Here is an 18873-nt window from a genome sequence, read left to right as displayed (position 1 = left end):
GGCCTCCATTACTGTAGTGCAGTGTTTCTCAATTAAATTTGGCCACGGAACCCTTTTGAACTCCATAAATAATTGCGGAACCCCCCAAACTCTTAACAGTATTTTTACATATGGGGCCAAAAAAAATGTCGAAATAAGCAAATTATATCCAAACAACTAGGGCAGCGTTTCTCAATTAAATTACACTTAAATTACACTTACACTTGATACCCTCCGCCGAAAAATCCGGGACATCTTCCCTTTTTCGGCGGCGCGGAGAACAGCTGCTCGCGGCGGCGCGGAGAACAGCTGCTCGTGGAACCCTAACAGTGTTCCCGCGGAACACCGGAGTTCCGCAGAACACCAATTGAGAAACGCTGCTGTAGTGTCACTCTCTCTCACAATCTTTGGCCTGGTCTACACTACCAGTGGCAGTCAACAGGAGATACACAAGCTACATAGTGTAGCCTGTGTATCTCCTGTAGACTTACTAGCTTTGACTTACCATGGCATCTTCACTGCACTGCGCTGACGCAAAACGCCCTCCGCTCAATGCAGCCTTTGCTTTTCACGGGAGTGGATTTACAGCATCGACCAGAGATCATTTCCGGGCTCAATTGAGCAGGTCTCCACTGCCTGCTCAATCAATCCTGTGGCATCGATCTGGCAGCGCCAAAACAGCCGCAGCAGTATAGACATACCCTTTATGCATTTATCCTTACAACAGCCCTACGAGTGAGAAGCACTCTTACAGATAGAGAACCGAGATATATAGAGTTTAAGCGACTTGTCTAAGGTCCCACAGGAAGTCTGTGATAGAGCAGGAAATTGAACCTGGGTCTCCAGTCCCAGGCTAACATCCTACCCACTGCACCATCCTTCTTCTCTATACAAAGAGGTATTTTACACACACACCACACACACACACACACACACAAGTACATTCAAAAGGACGCTAATTATGATTTAATTTTAAAAATTTTTTTCATCTCTTCATATTTTGTATACCTTTATCCCTCCCCCAAAATGCTTAATGCTTACAATTAAATATTTGTATGTATAACCAAATCTCAGCTTTTAAAAAAACAATACAAGTTTTAAACATCTTTCCCAAGTTCGCTATAAGTTATAATATTTTAAATAAGTTGAAACAACAAATACCAATCAGAGTAATTATATGCTACCTACCCCCAATTTTTTTTTTAAACTCCAAGTAAAATACCAAAAAAAAACCCAAAACCAAAACGAAACCCCTACGCGCACACAGGTAGTTTTGCCAGTACAAAACGCTGCCAGATTCCCTATACTGGCACAGAATTTCTGTGGCTGCATTCAATGGATAGGTAAATGACCCCTTATATGTATATGGCCTGTTTCTGATCTCACTTAAACTCCGTGCAAGTGTTTTGGAAACGTGCTTATTTGTACAAAGTAAGCACAATTTTGCTTTTAAAAATATCAAAAGGCAAAAAATGCAGATAAGAAAGTGGATGCGACACAGAAAAGTCATTTTCTCTCCAAAGAAATTTTACAATAGCAAAGACCATCAGATCAGTACAAATGTATCACAAACAGAGAAAACAGACACTTGGTAAAAGTGTTATAAACTAACACGCTAACACTGTAGTTAGCTATAATTTACACCTCTTCGGATTGCCTCCTAAAATACTAATGTACTTTAATTTCAAAACATCTATTTTGACTATATAAAATATCTGTTTAGGAGGACAAAAACACCCCAAATTAAGTTTATACACTTAAATACTGAGGGGGAAAAAATCAGTGAAAAATGAGAGACTAGCTATTAGGGATTTTGCAAAGAAATAATTTTCAGCACTCCTCTCCCCCTGATACACACACGCTTCCCACCTCACCCACAGTTTAAAAAGAACATTTTAATAACCTAGGTGATGGACTGATTTGGAGTGTAATAAATAACATAACTAACCAAGTAGATATATTTTAAATTTGTCTATGGCATTTTTCATATTCTACGGACAGGGGCACACACTGGAAATTTCTAACTCTTGTGCAATTACTTCCTCCTTCGCACTACTATGGCTGTTGCTATGTATAGTTAGTTGTGTCAGCATTTCCTTTCTTATAATTTAAAGATGAAAAGGCATTTTCATGCCAATCCTGGTTTGGAGGGGTGGGAGGGAAATTACTCTGAACCCTCTCTCATGCTTGTTCTTCGTCCAGAGGTGAATTTTTTATGTTTGAAGAAAATTCTATCAGCAGTTCTTGAGTTATCAGAGCATAAAAAAAGGTGTTTTTTCATGTTTAAGAAAACATTCAGATGCTTTTTATGGTCAGATTAATCCAGAATATTTTAGTAGTTCAGACCTGGCACATTCGTAGATTTGAGCAAAGAAAGCAAGCTTCAACAAGAAATAAGTTAGAAATGAATGTATTAAGAGAGTGGACTGTTCTTTATCAATTAAATGGCCCAATCCTGTAAAACCTCACAACTCCCATTGACTTCAGGGTTTTCATATTGTGGCCCAAAATGTGCATAGAGTGCAGTCACCCAGACACAGGCAACAACTCATATGTAAACCTAGACATCCACAAACAGAAAACCACAGTTGGTTTAAATTTTCCAAAACACAAATGATCATGAGTGTCCAACTTAAGACACTATTCAAAATGCCTAATTTGCCCTTTTAAAGGCCACTCAAAACTTAAGGCACTCAAAATCAGTAATTACTTTTGAAGACTTAAGATAACTTTGTTTAATTAAATCATTTGACACATTTATATAGGATCACAAGTGAGACTATCCAAATAAATGTGCGCTGTTTGATAGGTCATTTAAATTCTTTCTGGTTACTTTTTTATTAAAAAGGATTAATTTTCTAAAATTATTTTAATGAATCATTACTGCTGAGACACACTCAAAAATAAGGAAATTGCATCTATTCAACAAAGACAAACTACTACCCCATGCAGTGAAACAAAATATTACACACTGTATTGTGTGGGGAGCAAAGTTACTGTTGCTTTGACAGTTATCATTTCGAATCTCCTGAATTGTATATACTGAAAAATTTCAGCAACAATGTTTTATTAATAGGGAGAGGGTATGCATTAAATATCCTTTAAATTTTAACATAAAAAAGTCAGATTATTCACACTGAAATTTAGCATTCAGATCACAGCCCAGAACAAAATTTCACTCAAAGTTGTGTCCATTTTTTTAAAGAGATTCAATGGCAAAAGTAGTAGATGCCTATTACAAAAAGTGAACAAATTAACTTAGGTTATTACAACTCAGAAACACAAACCCACCACTCATAATGGGAAGCAAGAAATCGAGACCCCAGTAATGAACCCATCACATACATGACAGTAAACAGATCAGAAACTTCATGATTTTGGCTTAACCTGTTAAGTGTTTATGATTTTCTATTTTTTAAAAACAAAACTACAGAAAATAAAAATAAGTATGCCACCCTTTGTCACAGAAATATATTTACACCAATAATTATTAATACAGACAATTTTATGCACTTGGTATTTCCTCAACAAAAAATTCACAGAGCCATCACTGGCTCTGAATAAGTGGTAGTCAAAACCCACAGTGATGTTATCATATAAACCAGAGACATATTTAGTAAATAGGTTTGAACTACATATATGGGTTTGGCCCAATAGGTATATATGTATTTAAATAAGTATTAATGTAATTAGCCACAGAGAACATACTATGCCAGCACTTTCAAGTCTTCGTTGACTCCCTAGTCACTTCCAGGTACAACTCAAGGTGCTAACAGAAATCTACAAAGTACAATTTAGCTTGGATCCAAACTGAGAAAACATATCTCCACACCAATCCTATTAGGAGAACTGATGTTAGCTGCTCTCTTGTGAGTCCTATATTCCAGTGATTGAGGGCAAAATCATGGCTCTGCTGAAGTCAACAGCAAAACTCACATTGACTTGAATAGGTCCAGAATTTCAATCAGGGAGTTTTTGGTGGTATACATTGGCTCTTGGTTTCACCTTCCCCAATGGTCCTGCAGAGTCCATCTGTTTACTCAGGGTTTGCATGATGATATATTCTCATTTCTAGCACACTGTGGAGTTTGTGTCTTAATTAGACTATTGACATTAATTTAGTGTTTTCTTAATTCATACAAGTTCACTAACAATAATAATGTAAAAAGATAATCTTTGGAGTAAAAAATTCAGTCTTTAGTACAAGTTAAGATATTTATAACTTAATAAAAGTAAGAAAATGTATATAGTAACTGGTCAAAAGATCTTAAAGAAGCAATGTGAACAAGTATCAGCAATTTGATAGTGGAAACTGACAAGAGTATAGAACATATAAAATATGGGACCCTATGATTCATTTCCTTCCTATGGGTGCTTCTTCATGAGGAAAAAAAAAGCTGTGCAAATGCAGTGTTTTGTTTTTACTTCTATTTCCTTCTTTCCTTACAATAGGTATACAATATGCATCAAATATATTTTCCTCTTTTGAACTGATTTTCATGAAAGCTGTCAAGAAAAAAAAAATCCCACCTGTTATAAAAATAAATATCACTTTGTTTTGAAGACTAGATTGCTTGTTTAAAAAAAAAAAAATCACACCCACATTTAAACAACCAAATGCTGTCTAGTTTCCATAAACCAGACAGGAAACAGAATCAGGAAAAAAAATACCGACCTATTTCTAGGCAACTAGAATTGTCACACACACACACAAAAAAACCAATACCAAAAAGCATAGTAATAACTAAGCAAACTACAAGTGACAGTTGGAGCAAGAATTCACTCTCTCTCTTCTGTGCCTTACAGCTGGGTACAAAGCATCTATTTCTTTCCTCAGATGGAAATCATGAAAAGGAGAAACATATACATTTCAAAGCAGAAAGAGCCCAAACTGCTGCTGCTAGCTCAGTACTGAACTAAACTCAGCTCCAGAGATTTATGGTGGAGAACAAAGAACATGAAACCTCAGAGTATTCACACACAACAGAAACACCACATTTCAGATGATGGATTAAATTAATACACATCAGAAAGCTGATACTTAATAGACCTATTTACACACACACTGTATAAAGCAAAACAATAAAGTATAGATTAGAAAGTGTACCTCAACCACTAAATAAAACAAAAACAGTGCATTACAGACCAGAAATAAAAAAAGAAGATATTTAGCTCAGGCTATCTGAGTGTGGATACGTGATTATAGCAGTGAGGATAAACCAGATCAGTGTGTGACTAATTAGCATAGGAGCTATGTGTGGGTGCACAGGAGGAACAAAACAGGATCCAACCCTGCAGGTGCTCTGTCGTTTAAGACTTTCAGTAGGACTGCATGGGCAAGGGAGGAGCTGGCAGGATGGTGACTGTGCGGCCAGAGAGCGGGTATTTAGCCTTAGAAAAAGTATGCTTGTGAAAGTAACGAGAGGGCGATACAACAGTATGAATTCAAGAAAAGCGGCAGGATAGTGGGATAATATACCACACATACACACATGGGCACAACACACAGACGCCCAAGCGTATGTGTGTATTTACATATCGGGATACAAAAATACACACGGGCTACATCGCAGACACAGACACAACCCCCAGAACAACACACACACACACGAACTATGTGTGTATTTATTAAATATACACACACAGACATTCATGGGATACAAAACTACACACACGCATCCAGGATAACACACACAATTATGTGGGTGTGTGTGTATGTAGACAGACACACCCGGGATACAAAAATACACACACAAATTAAGTGTGTGTGTATGTATGTATGTGTACACACACACACACACACACACACACACACATGACAGAACGGGCAAGGCAGGAGTCCCCCAGCCCCGCTGTCTGTCTATCTGTCCGTCTGTCACGCTCACTGCCGATACAGCCCGGCTTCCCCCTCTCTGACCTGCCGGCGCCGCCCTCCGCTCCTCCGCGGGCCCCGCCTCGGCCATGGCGAGCGTCCCCTGCCCCCCTCCGCCGCGGCCCCAGCGGCATGGAGCAGAGCGGGACGAGGCGAGCCCGCCCGGCGGCGGCCGGGTCTCGCGCTGCACGACTCAAGACGAGCTCACCACGGACTCGCGGCCAGCCACAGCCACAGCCAGTCCCGCCCCCCCCCAGGCCTGAGCGCGCTTCTCGCGGGATCTCGGCGTCCGAGCGGGCGGGGGATGGCGGCGGTGCTGTGGCTGCCTCTCCAGCGCGGCACGAGGGTCGGGGCTGAGACGGGCGGGAGCCTGCTGCCCTGCCCTGCCCTGCTAGGGAGACAAGCCCCGCCCCCGTGCACGCGAAGCTCAGCCTCAGGGGGGTGCAAACAATACAATATCCTCCTGCCCCTTCCCTGCAGGTCCCCACGCCCCTCACCCTCTGCCGCCAGCTGCCCTGGTTTTGGCCCCCAACCAGCAGCTGTACCCAAGTAAGGTCCAAAGCCACAAAGCCTGAGCACACTGTGACACGGTATCAGGGCACCTCGCAGTAATTATACTTCATGTAAACTAATGAATATACTCTGAGTTTCCAAAACTAGTACTCTGTTGTGTGCAAAGAAACAGAAAACAACATCAAAGTGAAAAACACAAGTTAAAAACATTTTAGCAGCGCTGTAAGACAGAGACCCATACTTTAAAACCCAAGTAAACAATAAACATGTATGTTTATGTATTAAAAACATATTAGTGTGTTTCAGTCACGCTACAAACTATGTGGCTGATCCTGTGGTTTTCACAGGTCACTGCTGTCACAGTTTCAATGTAACTGCATCTGTATTCCTCCTCTGTGGTCCACTCCAGAAGTGCCCACTCAGGACTCCAGCCACCACAGGTCTCTGGGCAGGGACCTTGTTTCAATTCCTTCTGACTGAGGGGCTGCTTTTTAAGGCTGCACAGCTTCCTGCCTTATGTTGTGATATCCCAGCAAGCCAGTCTGCCTAATGGGCAGCAAATGTGCACTGCATTTTCTCTCGGGGGGCTAAAAACAGTGTATTGCCAGCAGTCACAAGTTATCACACAGCTCTTTCTAAGCAAGCAGATTTAGTCTCAAGGCAAAAGCATTACAAAGAAATCATAATTAAAAACAATAAACAGATTTAAACACACACTAATCATACCAAGAGTCACCCATCAATCTTATGGACTCTAGTAGGTTAAAGTGTTTTCAACCCATCTGCAAAGGTTGGGGCCTCTCTTGGACAGAAGGTGCTGTCCAAGGCCCTGAGTCAGTTTAAATCAAACCTTTTTATATCAAAAGCTCCTTCTCTGTTGGTCTCCAGAAAGTCCAGTTTGAATCAGTACATGTAAGCCTCCCCAGGGTTGGTACCTAAGTGATTTACCTTAATCATTTCCCACTGTTTTTGGTTCCTGAAGGAGTTGTGGTAACCCTCCCCACCCAGAGTTGCATGCAATATCTGGCCAACAGCAATCCATAAACCATTCATAAACTTAATACAATCTGTTCCCCAAAGATATTGCATAGATTCCTATATTTGTCACAGGTGTAGGTGTAGCTATGGTTCTCCTTGTTTTCCCCTGGAATGGAATGGTAGGGGAAAGGATTTATACCATTCTCCCACTTGTTATGTTGGGGGATATAGGGAGCAGCAGCCTGGAGTTTGCCATGGATCAGAAAGGCTGCTGTGAGAGGGGTTTCTGAGCATATAGCTTGTTAATGCTCTGTAATCTCTGTGTTTGTTGCCTGAGCAAGCCCAGGAGGTCCTGGTGCACTTCCCAATGCACATCTTGTCTCTCCTGTGTCTCTCCTGCAGCAACCACTTTCTCCATTCTTAGGCCTACTCCATGTGGTCCCGCCAACCACTGTGTTCACTGCACAGGACTGAGGGATCTTACAGGCATATCTTCCCTAGTCCTCTTCTTTCTTTGCCTGATCAGGAACTGGTGTTCAGCAGGTGTGGAGGAGGTATCTCTAAAGGCCACCACACCAGGGGTTGCTAATTAAAACAGAAAGATACAGGATTAGATTTACCATTACAGTGGAAAGGGAAAGCTAAGTCTCAAAACTCCCTTACATTATTCCCATAGATACCTTTAATAGGAAATGCTAATTGTCACTTTAGCTTTGCAGCACCTTGTTAGAGCACCTCTCTGCAGCTCAAGCCATGGTGAATATGGCTTAGGAGAGAGCAGAGGGATGAGGTCTGTTGCACGGAAGGTTTAGACGCTGTATGCCCCTGGGTTTGAGTAGAGGGAAAATGCAGTGCACGTTGCCAGTGTTTTCATAGGCAGTGGTAATTTTGGCCAATATCTCATTCCTGAGGGTGACGAAGGAACAGAGAGCCCAGCTGCTACTGGTGCCCAGAAACTGCCTGGGCTGATATGCTGTTAGCTTGTTTACTCCAGTTGTGCCCGCTGAACTCATCCCAGAGTGGTGTGGGGAAATCTCCTTTGCAGGGGAAGAAACAAGGCCACCATCCCTAGAAATGTTCAGGAGAGGAGTGCGGAGTATCTCCACGAAAGCTTAATCAAGATTGCTTAATCAAGAGGAGAAAAGGGACAACCCTACTCAGAGAAACAAAGTACTCCATACAGCCCCTGCTGCCTAGCCCAGCAAGCCAAAGAAACAAAAAGTGGATGCCGCCTCTACCTCTTTCTTCTCCCTCTCTCCAAGCACAGGACACTGACCTGATGTCGATTGTGTAACCGGATTGTCATACGAATGTTTTAAAATTTATTTTTTGACATTTTACAAGTAAAGTGAGCAATCAAAACTCAGTGCTTTGGTTCTCTAAATGCGCAGATGGGATGGGTACCATTTTTAAATGGTGAGGGACAGAGGGAAGTTTCAGGCAACAAAAAAGCAAAAAATGCTAACAACAAATAATACATGTACACACTTACATGAGCTCCCTTTCCCCTTTGTCAGGGGGTTCATCAGCACTCACCTAGCTTGACTCCAGTGGCGTTTCAAGCAGCTCCTGGCTTATCACATGGCTCATGTCTCCCTCTGGGTCTCCCCCACATCATTGCTATGTACTGCAGGGGTCTCCGTGTCAGGGTTCCATGAAGTGTCCACAGTTGTATGCAGGGTGCTGGTGGGGTCACTGCCTCGTATGGCATGAAGTTTGTTGTAGAAAGTCTACGAGGTGACCCCAGGTTTGTTGCTGCCCTCCCTCGCCTTCTAATATGCCTGCCAAAGTGCCTTTCATGCAGCACTGCTGTTTGTCCCTGTCATGCCCCAATTTCAGCACTCCCTGTTCAATCCACATGTAGCTATCTATTTTTTGGCTGTTCCTTAACTATGCTTCCACAGTCTCTTCTCCCCACAGACCGAGGAGATCCAAGGCTACTTTCCTACTCCAGGCAGGAGCACGTCTAGCAACCCTGTGTGTGTGTGGAGCCAGCCGGGTCAGATGCCCACAAAGGTGGGCTAGTAGGTGTGCTTGGCAAGGCAGGCAATCAGGAAAAGGCATTTCAAAAATACGCTGGGAATTCTAAAGGGGATGGGGCAGGTTTACAGGGTCTGTGACTCCTGTGCAATAGAGTTCAAAATTGTTATCAGAGTGACCACTGTTGTGGGGACAGTGGCATTGCGGAACAACTGCTGGAGGATTGTTAGGGTCAACACAGGCAATACAGTGTCTGCGCTCCCACTTCATCAATGTAAGTAGGTTGACTCTGCCTCTGCCTCGTTCAAGGAGGTGGTGTTATTGTATAATTGTAACAGGGTGCTTACATTGATGGGAGGCAAATTTAGGTGTACACATGCAAAATTAAGTCAAAACAAGTTGATTTAGATCAGCCTAACTTTGTAGTGTAGACAAGCCTCTAAGTCAGTAGCAGAATTGGGAAAAGAACCAAGCAGCTTTCATTCCCAGTCATGTTCTTTAAGCACCAGATATGACTCCCTCTGATCTTTGAAGATTACAAGGTGCAAAGAAAATCCTGTGCCTTAACTCTGTCCATATCTTAAAATGGCAAAAAAGTCAATAACAGTCCTTCTGACACAAGACCATTGAAAGCTTTGTCTTCTGAATGTCTTGCTTTCACTTTCAAATTGCCAGTTTTTGCTAAGCCAGGCAGCACAAGCAGCCAGAATCAGATGTAAATAGTGGTCCAAATTTTCGGTAATCAATTTACACCTATGTAATTGTGTGGATGTCCTTGTAATTTACATATCAAAGGAAGAGTATAAAGGAACAATTGCAACAACAAAAGCAAAAGCCAGGCAGGTTAAAGACTGGCCCACTATTCTTGCTTGTCTACATAGTTTTTGTATTGATTTAATTATATCAGTTTAGAAACAGATATAGTTAAAGCAGTGCACCCCCTCATGTGGATGCAGTAATACTGGTATAAAGGAACCTTAGAGCGGTATAGCTTATTCCCATAAATGTATCAAAATATGCTAGACTGATATAAGCACCTTTATACTGGTGTATCTGTGTCACGGTGGAGGGGTTGCATGAATTTAACAATATCTAAACCAATATAATTACATTGGTACAAAAACTTGTGTAGACCAGTCCTAACCCGCTCTTGTTGGTTGCAACCACACCCTTCTTACTTATGCACTCTTCAGCACCCTTAGACCATGGAACTCCTATCTCCTCAAAGTTTACGTTACAGTAAATTTGAATCCTACCATCTTCCTGGTGTATAATTTACACCACCATTTGTCATCCATCAGTTTGGTCAAAGGAGTTTAGGATGCAGGAAAGTAGTTGAGAGTCACTCCGATCCTAAATGTAATAAAAAAGCTGTAAGAGTGGCCAGCAAACAGCAGTAATAAAAAGCTGCTGTCTTCTAGGAATTCTTTACAATTAACATTTGTTTATTATTATTATTCATATAACACAATAGGCTGGGAAAAATCTTCTGATCATTTGTCATTTCAGTTTGGCTGTCCTATAAGTGAGCGTGATTGTCCCAATTATCAGGCTATTGCATTCTGTAGAGTAAATGAAAATGAAATATTGTTTCTGCTGTGAGTGGCTAACTTGGCATTTCTCTACATTCTACTTATTCTGGTTTACGCTATTTTGCCAGGGTTTCTCATGTTCTTCTCTTATTGTTTGCATGTCTGACTCTTACTTGGTTTTATGTGTTTAGTTTCGTCCTTGTTTTAATCCAAATTAAAATGCCATTGCTGGTGTCCTGAGGCTGAGTGTCAGAACTAAAACTATGCAATAACTTATTTCAAATTGAAGTAAAAATTCTAGTACCTAATTAATATTAGGGATAATGTCTACATAGTTTGAAACGTTCGCCTGATCATGTACAACAGCGCTATTCTGGCTCTCCAGTAGTGCTGCCTGTAGTTCCTGTTGAGTCCTCTGAGTGACAGTGTTCATACATTTGTTTTGTTCCTAGTCCCCCTTCAAGACAGTAGAAAGCACCTTTTATTGGGCCACTTACTCATATCTGCCTCAACTTCTGGAGTGCACTTTGCAATTGATCTATCTAGCTATCTACATTCATAGGCTTGTTTTGATTAAACTAACTGTGGAAAACCCACATTCTGCCACTGCAGCACTACAGGACAACAAAAACAGTACGTCCAGCAGAAGTCTTAAAAACAGGGGGACTTGTGCATAAAATCTTTCTTAAACATGCAAGTGCCCAGTCATTATTGTGAATTTGATAGTATTTAAGTGCAATTTTAGAGACAACCACTGATCTAGGGTACTGTTGTAAGAATTGGGGCATGGCAGACCTATGCCCAGTATGAGCTCAGTTGGTGAAAAGTGGTAAAGGTTCATGAAACACTACAATAATCTGTAACAATGAATGGGAAACAAAGACTGAATTAGTTCAAACAAAAGTAGCTACTGATATAGCTGAAAGACTGTGCTGTTAATAATGTCTGGTAACCAAGAGAAGTGTGGGACTAGAAATCAATGGACGAAAATTGGTGTGTTGGAAATTGTTGCAGCAGAATTCCCAGCATATGCTCACCCCTCGCCCCCCGCCCGCTCGGTGCCAACAGTAAAACCGTGACCTGACCTTATTAGACTGCATCTGTTGTTTACAGCAGTTAGTTGTTATGCTGTTATAAGAAAATCACCTACGCACCCCAGTGCCTATGTTGTTCTCAGCTAGCTTTGTTGCCCACCGATAACGGGCTATGTATCCCGTGCCATAACAGCTCTACCCAAGGCCACAGGCCTCGTCATAGTCTGGCACGTACTAATGTATATCCCTCCCCCAATCCAAAGCTACCAAACTTGTGATGCATTCTCTAGTATAAAAAGGGGTACGCCCCATGCCCAAATTGCGAAAGCGTTCACCAGCCTGATCACCTGGACCGCCCCGCTTCTCCCATTCCCGTACTCTGAGCGCGAAACGTGAAAGCCGGCCTGTATCGAACGACATGCGACTCCTTCTGTGCTTAGTGGTGAGATATAAAAAGTAACTGCTTTGCCTGTTTCTCTGCCTGCTTTATATGATAATCATTTAAGCTACGTATTCAGTATTACAGCGTGTACCCCATATTCCTTAATAAACTTTTGCTGTATTATCCAACTGACTGATTATTGCCTCTGGGGGATCCATAACCTGTCGAGACAGAAATCAGGTCTAATTGGTGGACAAATTAATGAGGATGAGCTATTACACCCATTACTTCCTTTTGGAGTCCTTTAAAAAAAAAAAAAGACTTCATGGGAAGAATGAGCAGCGGGCTAGAAGATGGGTTGATAGCGAGGAGAGAACTGACATTATGGCTGCCATCTCCACTATCTCCTGGGATCCACCCTGGACCTCTGTCTTCTTGCTTCTGAGAGATGTCCTGATCAGACAGGGCCAGAGTGAGAGATCCAGATAACATCCTCACCTCCACCAGCTTTGGCTAAAAGCCAATCATCACCTGGGATGATACACTGTGGTTCCTGCTATCAGCCCTTCCCCACCTAATTTCTTCTTGTTCCTATCCCTCTCCTTTTGCTCTCTAATCAGCAGCCAAAGTCTGAACTCTTATTCCTTGCTACTTTTCCCCTGAGCCTTCTTCTACCTTTTTGCCTCCCCACACTCTCTGGGTTTACCAGCCTTCCAACTTCCTCCTTTCAGGGAGTAACCATGGTCTACTCTTTCTAGCCTTGACACACCTCCCTTCACCCAGGGAATGACTGTAGCTTCCTTCTCTGCAGATTCCTTTTACACTAGCTTCCTAGCTTATTTAGGCCCTGCCTGTTCCTTCCCAGATGAGCCTCTTCTAATTAAATTCCTGCTCCCTGTCTCCTTCTGCAGGTGCACCCCGGGCCTCCAGGCCTTTTGAGGTGGATACTTCATCAGACGCTAAGGCTTTGTGCTGGGTGTGTGTGCTACTTCAGCAGTGAGGTTGCAAGGTAAGAGTGATCGGCATCAGTGATACAAGCTGCATTTTCTATATTTGCTGTTCTTTTCTCTCTCTTTTTGTTTGTGTGTGTGTGTCTTGTTTTGTTACCTGGGAAACAGGATTGAACTTTACCAGCAACAGCAGCTCCAGCCTACTTCACCTAGCTTTCTTTTCCCCCAATAAAAATAGAAGTTATTAGAATCATTAATATTATCCAAGAGACTGTCAGATGGGGTTGAGGGAGAATGAGGAGGGTTTCTTGTGGAGGAGAAAAAGGGATATTGTTAAAATGAAAGCCCAACTTGTCATTTCAAATGCTTTTAACTGTTTTTCCTTTTCTGTATCTTCAATAAAAGGTCAAAAAGACTTTTAATGGTGCGTGTGCATGACAGACTAAGCAGACGAAGGTTTCTGTATTCCAAAAGCCTAAGCCTTGTTTAGTGTTGTACGGTGACAAGGTCATGTTATCATTGTTGAGTATCTAGGCATATTTATTCAATTGAAATTAACACAGAATGCTCTCCTTTTCATCCTTATTCAATAACTGTGTAAAAGAGGCCAAGCAAATTGTCAAGTTTGTACATTGCCATAGTGGCCAGTGATTTTAGAATGAATATTATTAATTACTAGGCCCCAGTGCAGAGCTAAATAATTGTAATCATGTGAATTACACCAGCCATGTGAATCTAGATTCCATTTGTGCAATGGCTGGTTTAAGCATATGTATTAGATCTCATTTTTCTGCTGCTTTGTCTCTAAAGGTGCAGAGATGTTTCTTCTTTCAAATTAGCCATCCCTAAGGATAAGTTTTTGGACATAAAGGCAAGGATTGGCTTTCAGTGGTGTTAGTTTCCTCACAAACTCTCAAACAGCTGGAGAGTTTATCTCCTTGAAAAATAAGGACGCGAGGTAGATTTGTCTATCATGAAATAGAATATGTGTATGTCTTAAAAATGCCCTTAATCTGGTTACCTCAAACCTTGACTCAATGCACCACCATCAAAATTCAGGCCAACAAATTTTGATTTGAGCTCTTCTGACTTGCTTCCCACAATTGCTAAAACTGGACAAAAGTCCATCTGATTAAACACGCGCACAAAGGCATAAACAGAATACAAATAACAAAGACCGGTTTGATTTACAAGGTGGGTTTTTTTTGGGGGGGTCTATTAAATTTACAAAGCAAGTTTCTAAAGTGGATTGGTTTGTGTTTCTGGAAATACATTTTAAAAAATGTGAATTTCAATATAGATACTGATGCTCAATGCCATGTAATAAAGCCAGTGCATACAAAAAAGCCATATAAAATATTAGCAAGTGTCTAATGTTCACATTCAAAATTAAACTTATTTCATATAGTGGGCACAAAGGCCCTAATTTAGGAAGGTATCAATAGGACTGAACACATGCTTGATTTTCAGCACATATTTAAGTACTGTTCTGAAGATGGATGGACTTACGCATGTACTTAAGTGTTTTTCTAAACTGGGACCAAAATGAACCCATGTTGCAAAGCTACATTGATATATCTGTGTAAATGACAGACACTAAATCAGTAGAGTTTGGAATTGGAACAAGTCCCAGAGGTGCCTGGGCTGAGCATCAGTCTGCCACTCAATTGATCAAATGAGTGTATAATTAGGTTGTAGAATAGGATGCATAAAAGTATTAATATTTGATGAGGTGTTTAATGGGCTAGGCTGTATTAAGGATATAATATGTCATAGTGATCTAGAACCTAGTATGCCCCTAAAATACATACACCACATACTCTTATTAACACTGAGAAATAAAATAAAACCTAAATATTATTGGATGGTAAAATTAGATGTTATTGGGAGAATGCAAATACCAACCCTCGGGGTTAACTGTGTGGTCACTGTAATAAAACCCAACAAGTTAAGTATTATAATAGACCTACAAGAGCTGAACAAGGGCATCAAATACAAGCACCACTTCCATAAGAGCAGTCAGTGAGGTCAAATCTATACTTCAAAAAGTAAGAGTATTTTCAGTTTTGAATACAGGCCAAGGGCTGATTCATTACACAAAATGTTTATAGTATATTATCCGTATTTGATTGTTTTTTAATATGATTCAAGAGTAGCCACGGGAGTGAGTGTATACCGACTAGTGGCATGTAAGAGGGATATAATTTTTTGTATCTCTCACTAGACCTGTGACTTAGGCCAGATAATTGTCTTTTGTCAGTACTTCTGGGTGTCACACTCCTTTTATTACCTTCTTTTGTGTAAACCTCCCCCTTACTTGATGCCATGTTTCTCAGCATTCAGAGTCTATGCATATAAGCAGAGAGCACTGCATATTAAATAAGGAAAATCATCACTCCAATACTGTTTATGCCACTTGTTTCCCCATTTAAATGCGTTCATAAATGGGTGTTGGTTTTCTGGTTGTGCAACAGTGGCTAGTCCTGAATAAAGGAGGGTGAGCCTAGTCCATTGGTGGAGAAGGAGACTAATTTATATAAGTAGATAGTCATTTTTATTCAGGTGCACTGGATCTTTCTTGTCCTGTCTTTTCCATTGTGCACATTTCTCGCCTTACGGACTAGTGCATCTTGAATAGAGTTTACAAATATAATATAGGATGTGACACCTTATGTAAGCAACAAGCAACTTCTGTTTTTCAAATGGCTAATACAAGCTTCTCTTGTTTGTTTGTTTTTTAAAAAAGCCAAAAGCGTAGAGCAGTCAGGTAGCAGAGTGTGTCACTGAGCAATAGAAGTATCCATAGTACTAGTTATTTGTGTATCCCAGTGTTTGAACAAGATATCTTAGCTGTTACATGAGCAGAAGAGGGTCCTGTCAAGTTCTGCCTTGCACACAACTGCAGGGAGGGTGTAAATTTCAGCTTGAGGAGACATACCCACCCTAGCTCTGATCAAGCTAGCATACTAAAAAATGGAAGAGGAGCCATGGCATCACAAGCAGGAGGCGCTAGCCACCTGAATATGTACCTACAGTCTCAGATGGGATCATACTCTGGCAACTAGCCCCTCATCCATCCCCACTGCCGAGGCTACACTTCTATTTTTAACATGCTAGCTCAGTCTTTCTGCCCTGGGCCCCAGTGTGTCTAATGCCTGTGCTGCTAGGCAGACCCCCTGAAACCTGCTCATGGGGGTCATGGACCCTAGTTGAGAACGGCTGCCCTAGAGCCAATGTATTATAGGATAAATGGTTTGTCCAGACTAATGTGTACAGAAAGGCTAGCTAATGCAGGGACAGTGAATAAACAGGGTTAAACTCTAGGGTATACAAATCCTTAGGCAAGTTTAAGTCTGCTTTACACTGGTGGGGCTCCACCATGCAGTCTTAATGGGCATCAAGAGCTGTCCCATGGTCATTAAAATTTCTGATACAGTCAGCATGCAAGGTGGGGAGCTGCCCAAACTAGCTACTGGGAGATGCCCAAATTCTGGCCTGAAATAATTTTCTGAATGCCTCTCACCTAACAAAAGAGCCTAATGTCTCTGTGTCTGTTTGTCTTTTATCTTCAAGACCCTTTGCAAAGATTAATCAATCTCATTAAGGAAACCCTTGTGAAATAGCTAAGTAATAGCATCCCCATTTTACAGATGAAGAAGTTGAGTCAGCGTGTGTGACCTATCCAAGGCTACAGAGGGAATACAGTGACCAACTATCTCCACTGGAGTCAAAAAGGAATGCAAAGTAAAAGGAAGATCCTAAATTTACTATAAAATAGGAAAGCATCAGCATTCTGCCATCTTATCCACAAGAATTTGCCATAGGCCATTTACTTCTGTGGTTCACAGGTGGAGAATGTTTTGTACAAAAAAATCTACAAAATTCTACAAACAAGCCAAACTCTTCTACGTGGTGTTGTATACTGCTGTACCAATCAACAGCACACAAAAAAATTGAGACAGGTCAGCAAACTCCAAAAGAGGGATGTGGCCCTATGGAATGTAGGAGGAGTCAAGGGAAAGCCAAATTATTATCCTGGAAAAAAAATTAGTACAGAAAATTGATAAATTAACTTAAGCTGCAATAACATTCCTTGGGTGCAGCAAAATATAAAATCACTAGATGCTTAAGTATGCAGGGGCCATTTGCACATTGAGTGAACCATCTTAATTTCAAACTACAAGGGGGCTGGAATTTTTCACTGCATTTTTCCATTCATAGTGTTTCTACCCTACAGACGGTCTTACTGTGTATGCGTGCATATGCAGTGCTTCACATCTTCCTCCAAACAGCAGGCACAGGTTGTTTTTTAATCTCTTCAGTGGGTGTTTCTAGTCACACCTACTGCAAGTGACTACAACATTATTTTCACATGACTGGCTAGCATGCCACATATTAAACAGTTCAGTGGTTAGGTCACCCTCCTGTAACTCTTCTCTTCTGCCAAAGAAGCATTGTTACCTATAGTAGAGTCTCCAGAACTTTAAAAAAAAATTTATAACTTGTGCACAATGGGCAAGATTCTCAGCTAGCATTAGAAAAGCTCCATTAAGGGATCTATGCCAATATACACTAGCTGAGGAACTGTTCCTGTTTGTTCAGTGTACATTATACGTGACATTTTCAAATTGCAGGTCTTTACCTATTGGTTAGTCTGAGTGACAAGTGATTTCACTGTTTTCTTGTTTTAACACTAGCAGATTAATTCAAAACCCACATTAATATAACTTTGGGTTCAACGCTGTTTGAATAAAATGGTTTTATATTAAGCCCTGAATCCCTGAGTTAGCAACAGGGAAAAATTAGCAGCTGGCTTCTAATATGTTAAATTTAAATAATAGGATATTTTGTAATGTATCCAATGTGGATTTTTTTTTAAAATAAGTAAAATTTTCTCTTGGTGTTGAAATACTGTGCAACAATCCCATCTTTCACAGATCAAGCAAAAATAAATGCCAGAAAATGCCCATTTACTACTTCTGCTTTTCAAATGGTGGGACTATATGAACACAACAGCTCTTCTCTTTCATTTTAGAAAATGTGAAAATTTAGTATACAGCAAGTTTAAGACTAATAGCATTTACCCACCTGTAATGTACTTAGAGATATAAGAGAAGTGCAAAGTATTTTATTCCCTCATCGGTTGTAAAACAGGATTAGGAAAAGTACTATATTTTGTAACTATGAATAACACAGGTAAGATTTTCAAAGTTGCTTAAGGAATTTGGATATCCAATTCTTCTAAAATTAAAGAGCTCAAGGCATCAAAATCCCTTAGGTGGGTTTGAAAAATCATACTTTTAGGATTGTTTATTTAGCTGCCAGATTATAATTCAATTAAATATTTTACATCTGGATGCTTTCAAAAACAGTTAAATGAATACATAAAATAACCAAGTTTAGCAATATCTATGGAAAAAATAGCTTTTTTAAAAATTGTCTGACCCCTCTCCCCAAATTTTTGCCTCCAAACCAGATTTTAAAAGTTTAATAACTGGGCACAAGCCTCAAATTATGAATGGTTAGTCTCCGGTACAGTTAAATATTACTTTTATTTCCTTTTGCCTCCATCTCAAATATTTGAGTAATAGTAATTTATTTTCTGAGCACATCTAAAGATGCAGCACAATGCCCCAACCCCATTGACGTCAAT

The 18873-nt window shown here is 40.7% G+C and overlaps 1 protein-coding gene across 8 annotated transcripts in view; it reads right to left on the bottom strand.

The window, feature by feature from the left end:
* Positions 1 to 6096, bottom strand: part of BMAL2 (basic helix-loop-helix ARNT like 2) — a 63468-nt gene extending 57372 nt beyond the window's left edge. For all 8 annotated transcript variants that reach the window (XR_010921947.1, XR_010921948.1, XM_067559286.1 and 5 more), the window contains exon 1: positions 5897 to 6096. Coding sequence is in view for 6 of the 8 variants with exons in the window: in XM_067559286.1 (XP_067415387.1) it covers positions 5897 to 5942 (46 nt within the window). In the remaining 2 variants the exon portion in view is untranslated. The remainder of the gene's footprint in view (positions 1 to 5896) is intronic.
* Positions 6097 to 18873: the final 12777 nt, after the last annotated feature.

This window comes from Emydura macquarii, unplaced genomic scaffold (genome assembly GCF_026122565.2).
Source record: "Emydura macquarii macquarii isolate MOO-44397 ecotype Brisbane River unplaced genomic scaffold, CSIRO-AGI_Emac_v2 contig_2205, whole genome shotgun sequence".
In the NCBI taxonomy this organism is placed as follows: domain Eukaryota; kingdom Metazoa; phylum Chordata; order Testudines; family Chelidae; genus Emydura; species Emydura macquarii.
Note: the sequence above shows the minus strand (reverse complement) of the source record. Positions and strands in the feature narration are given on the sequence as shown.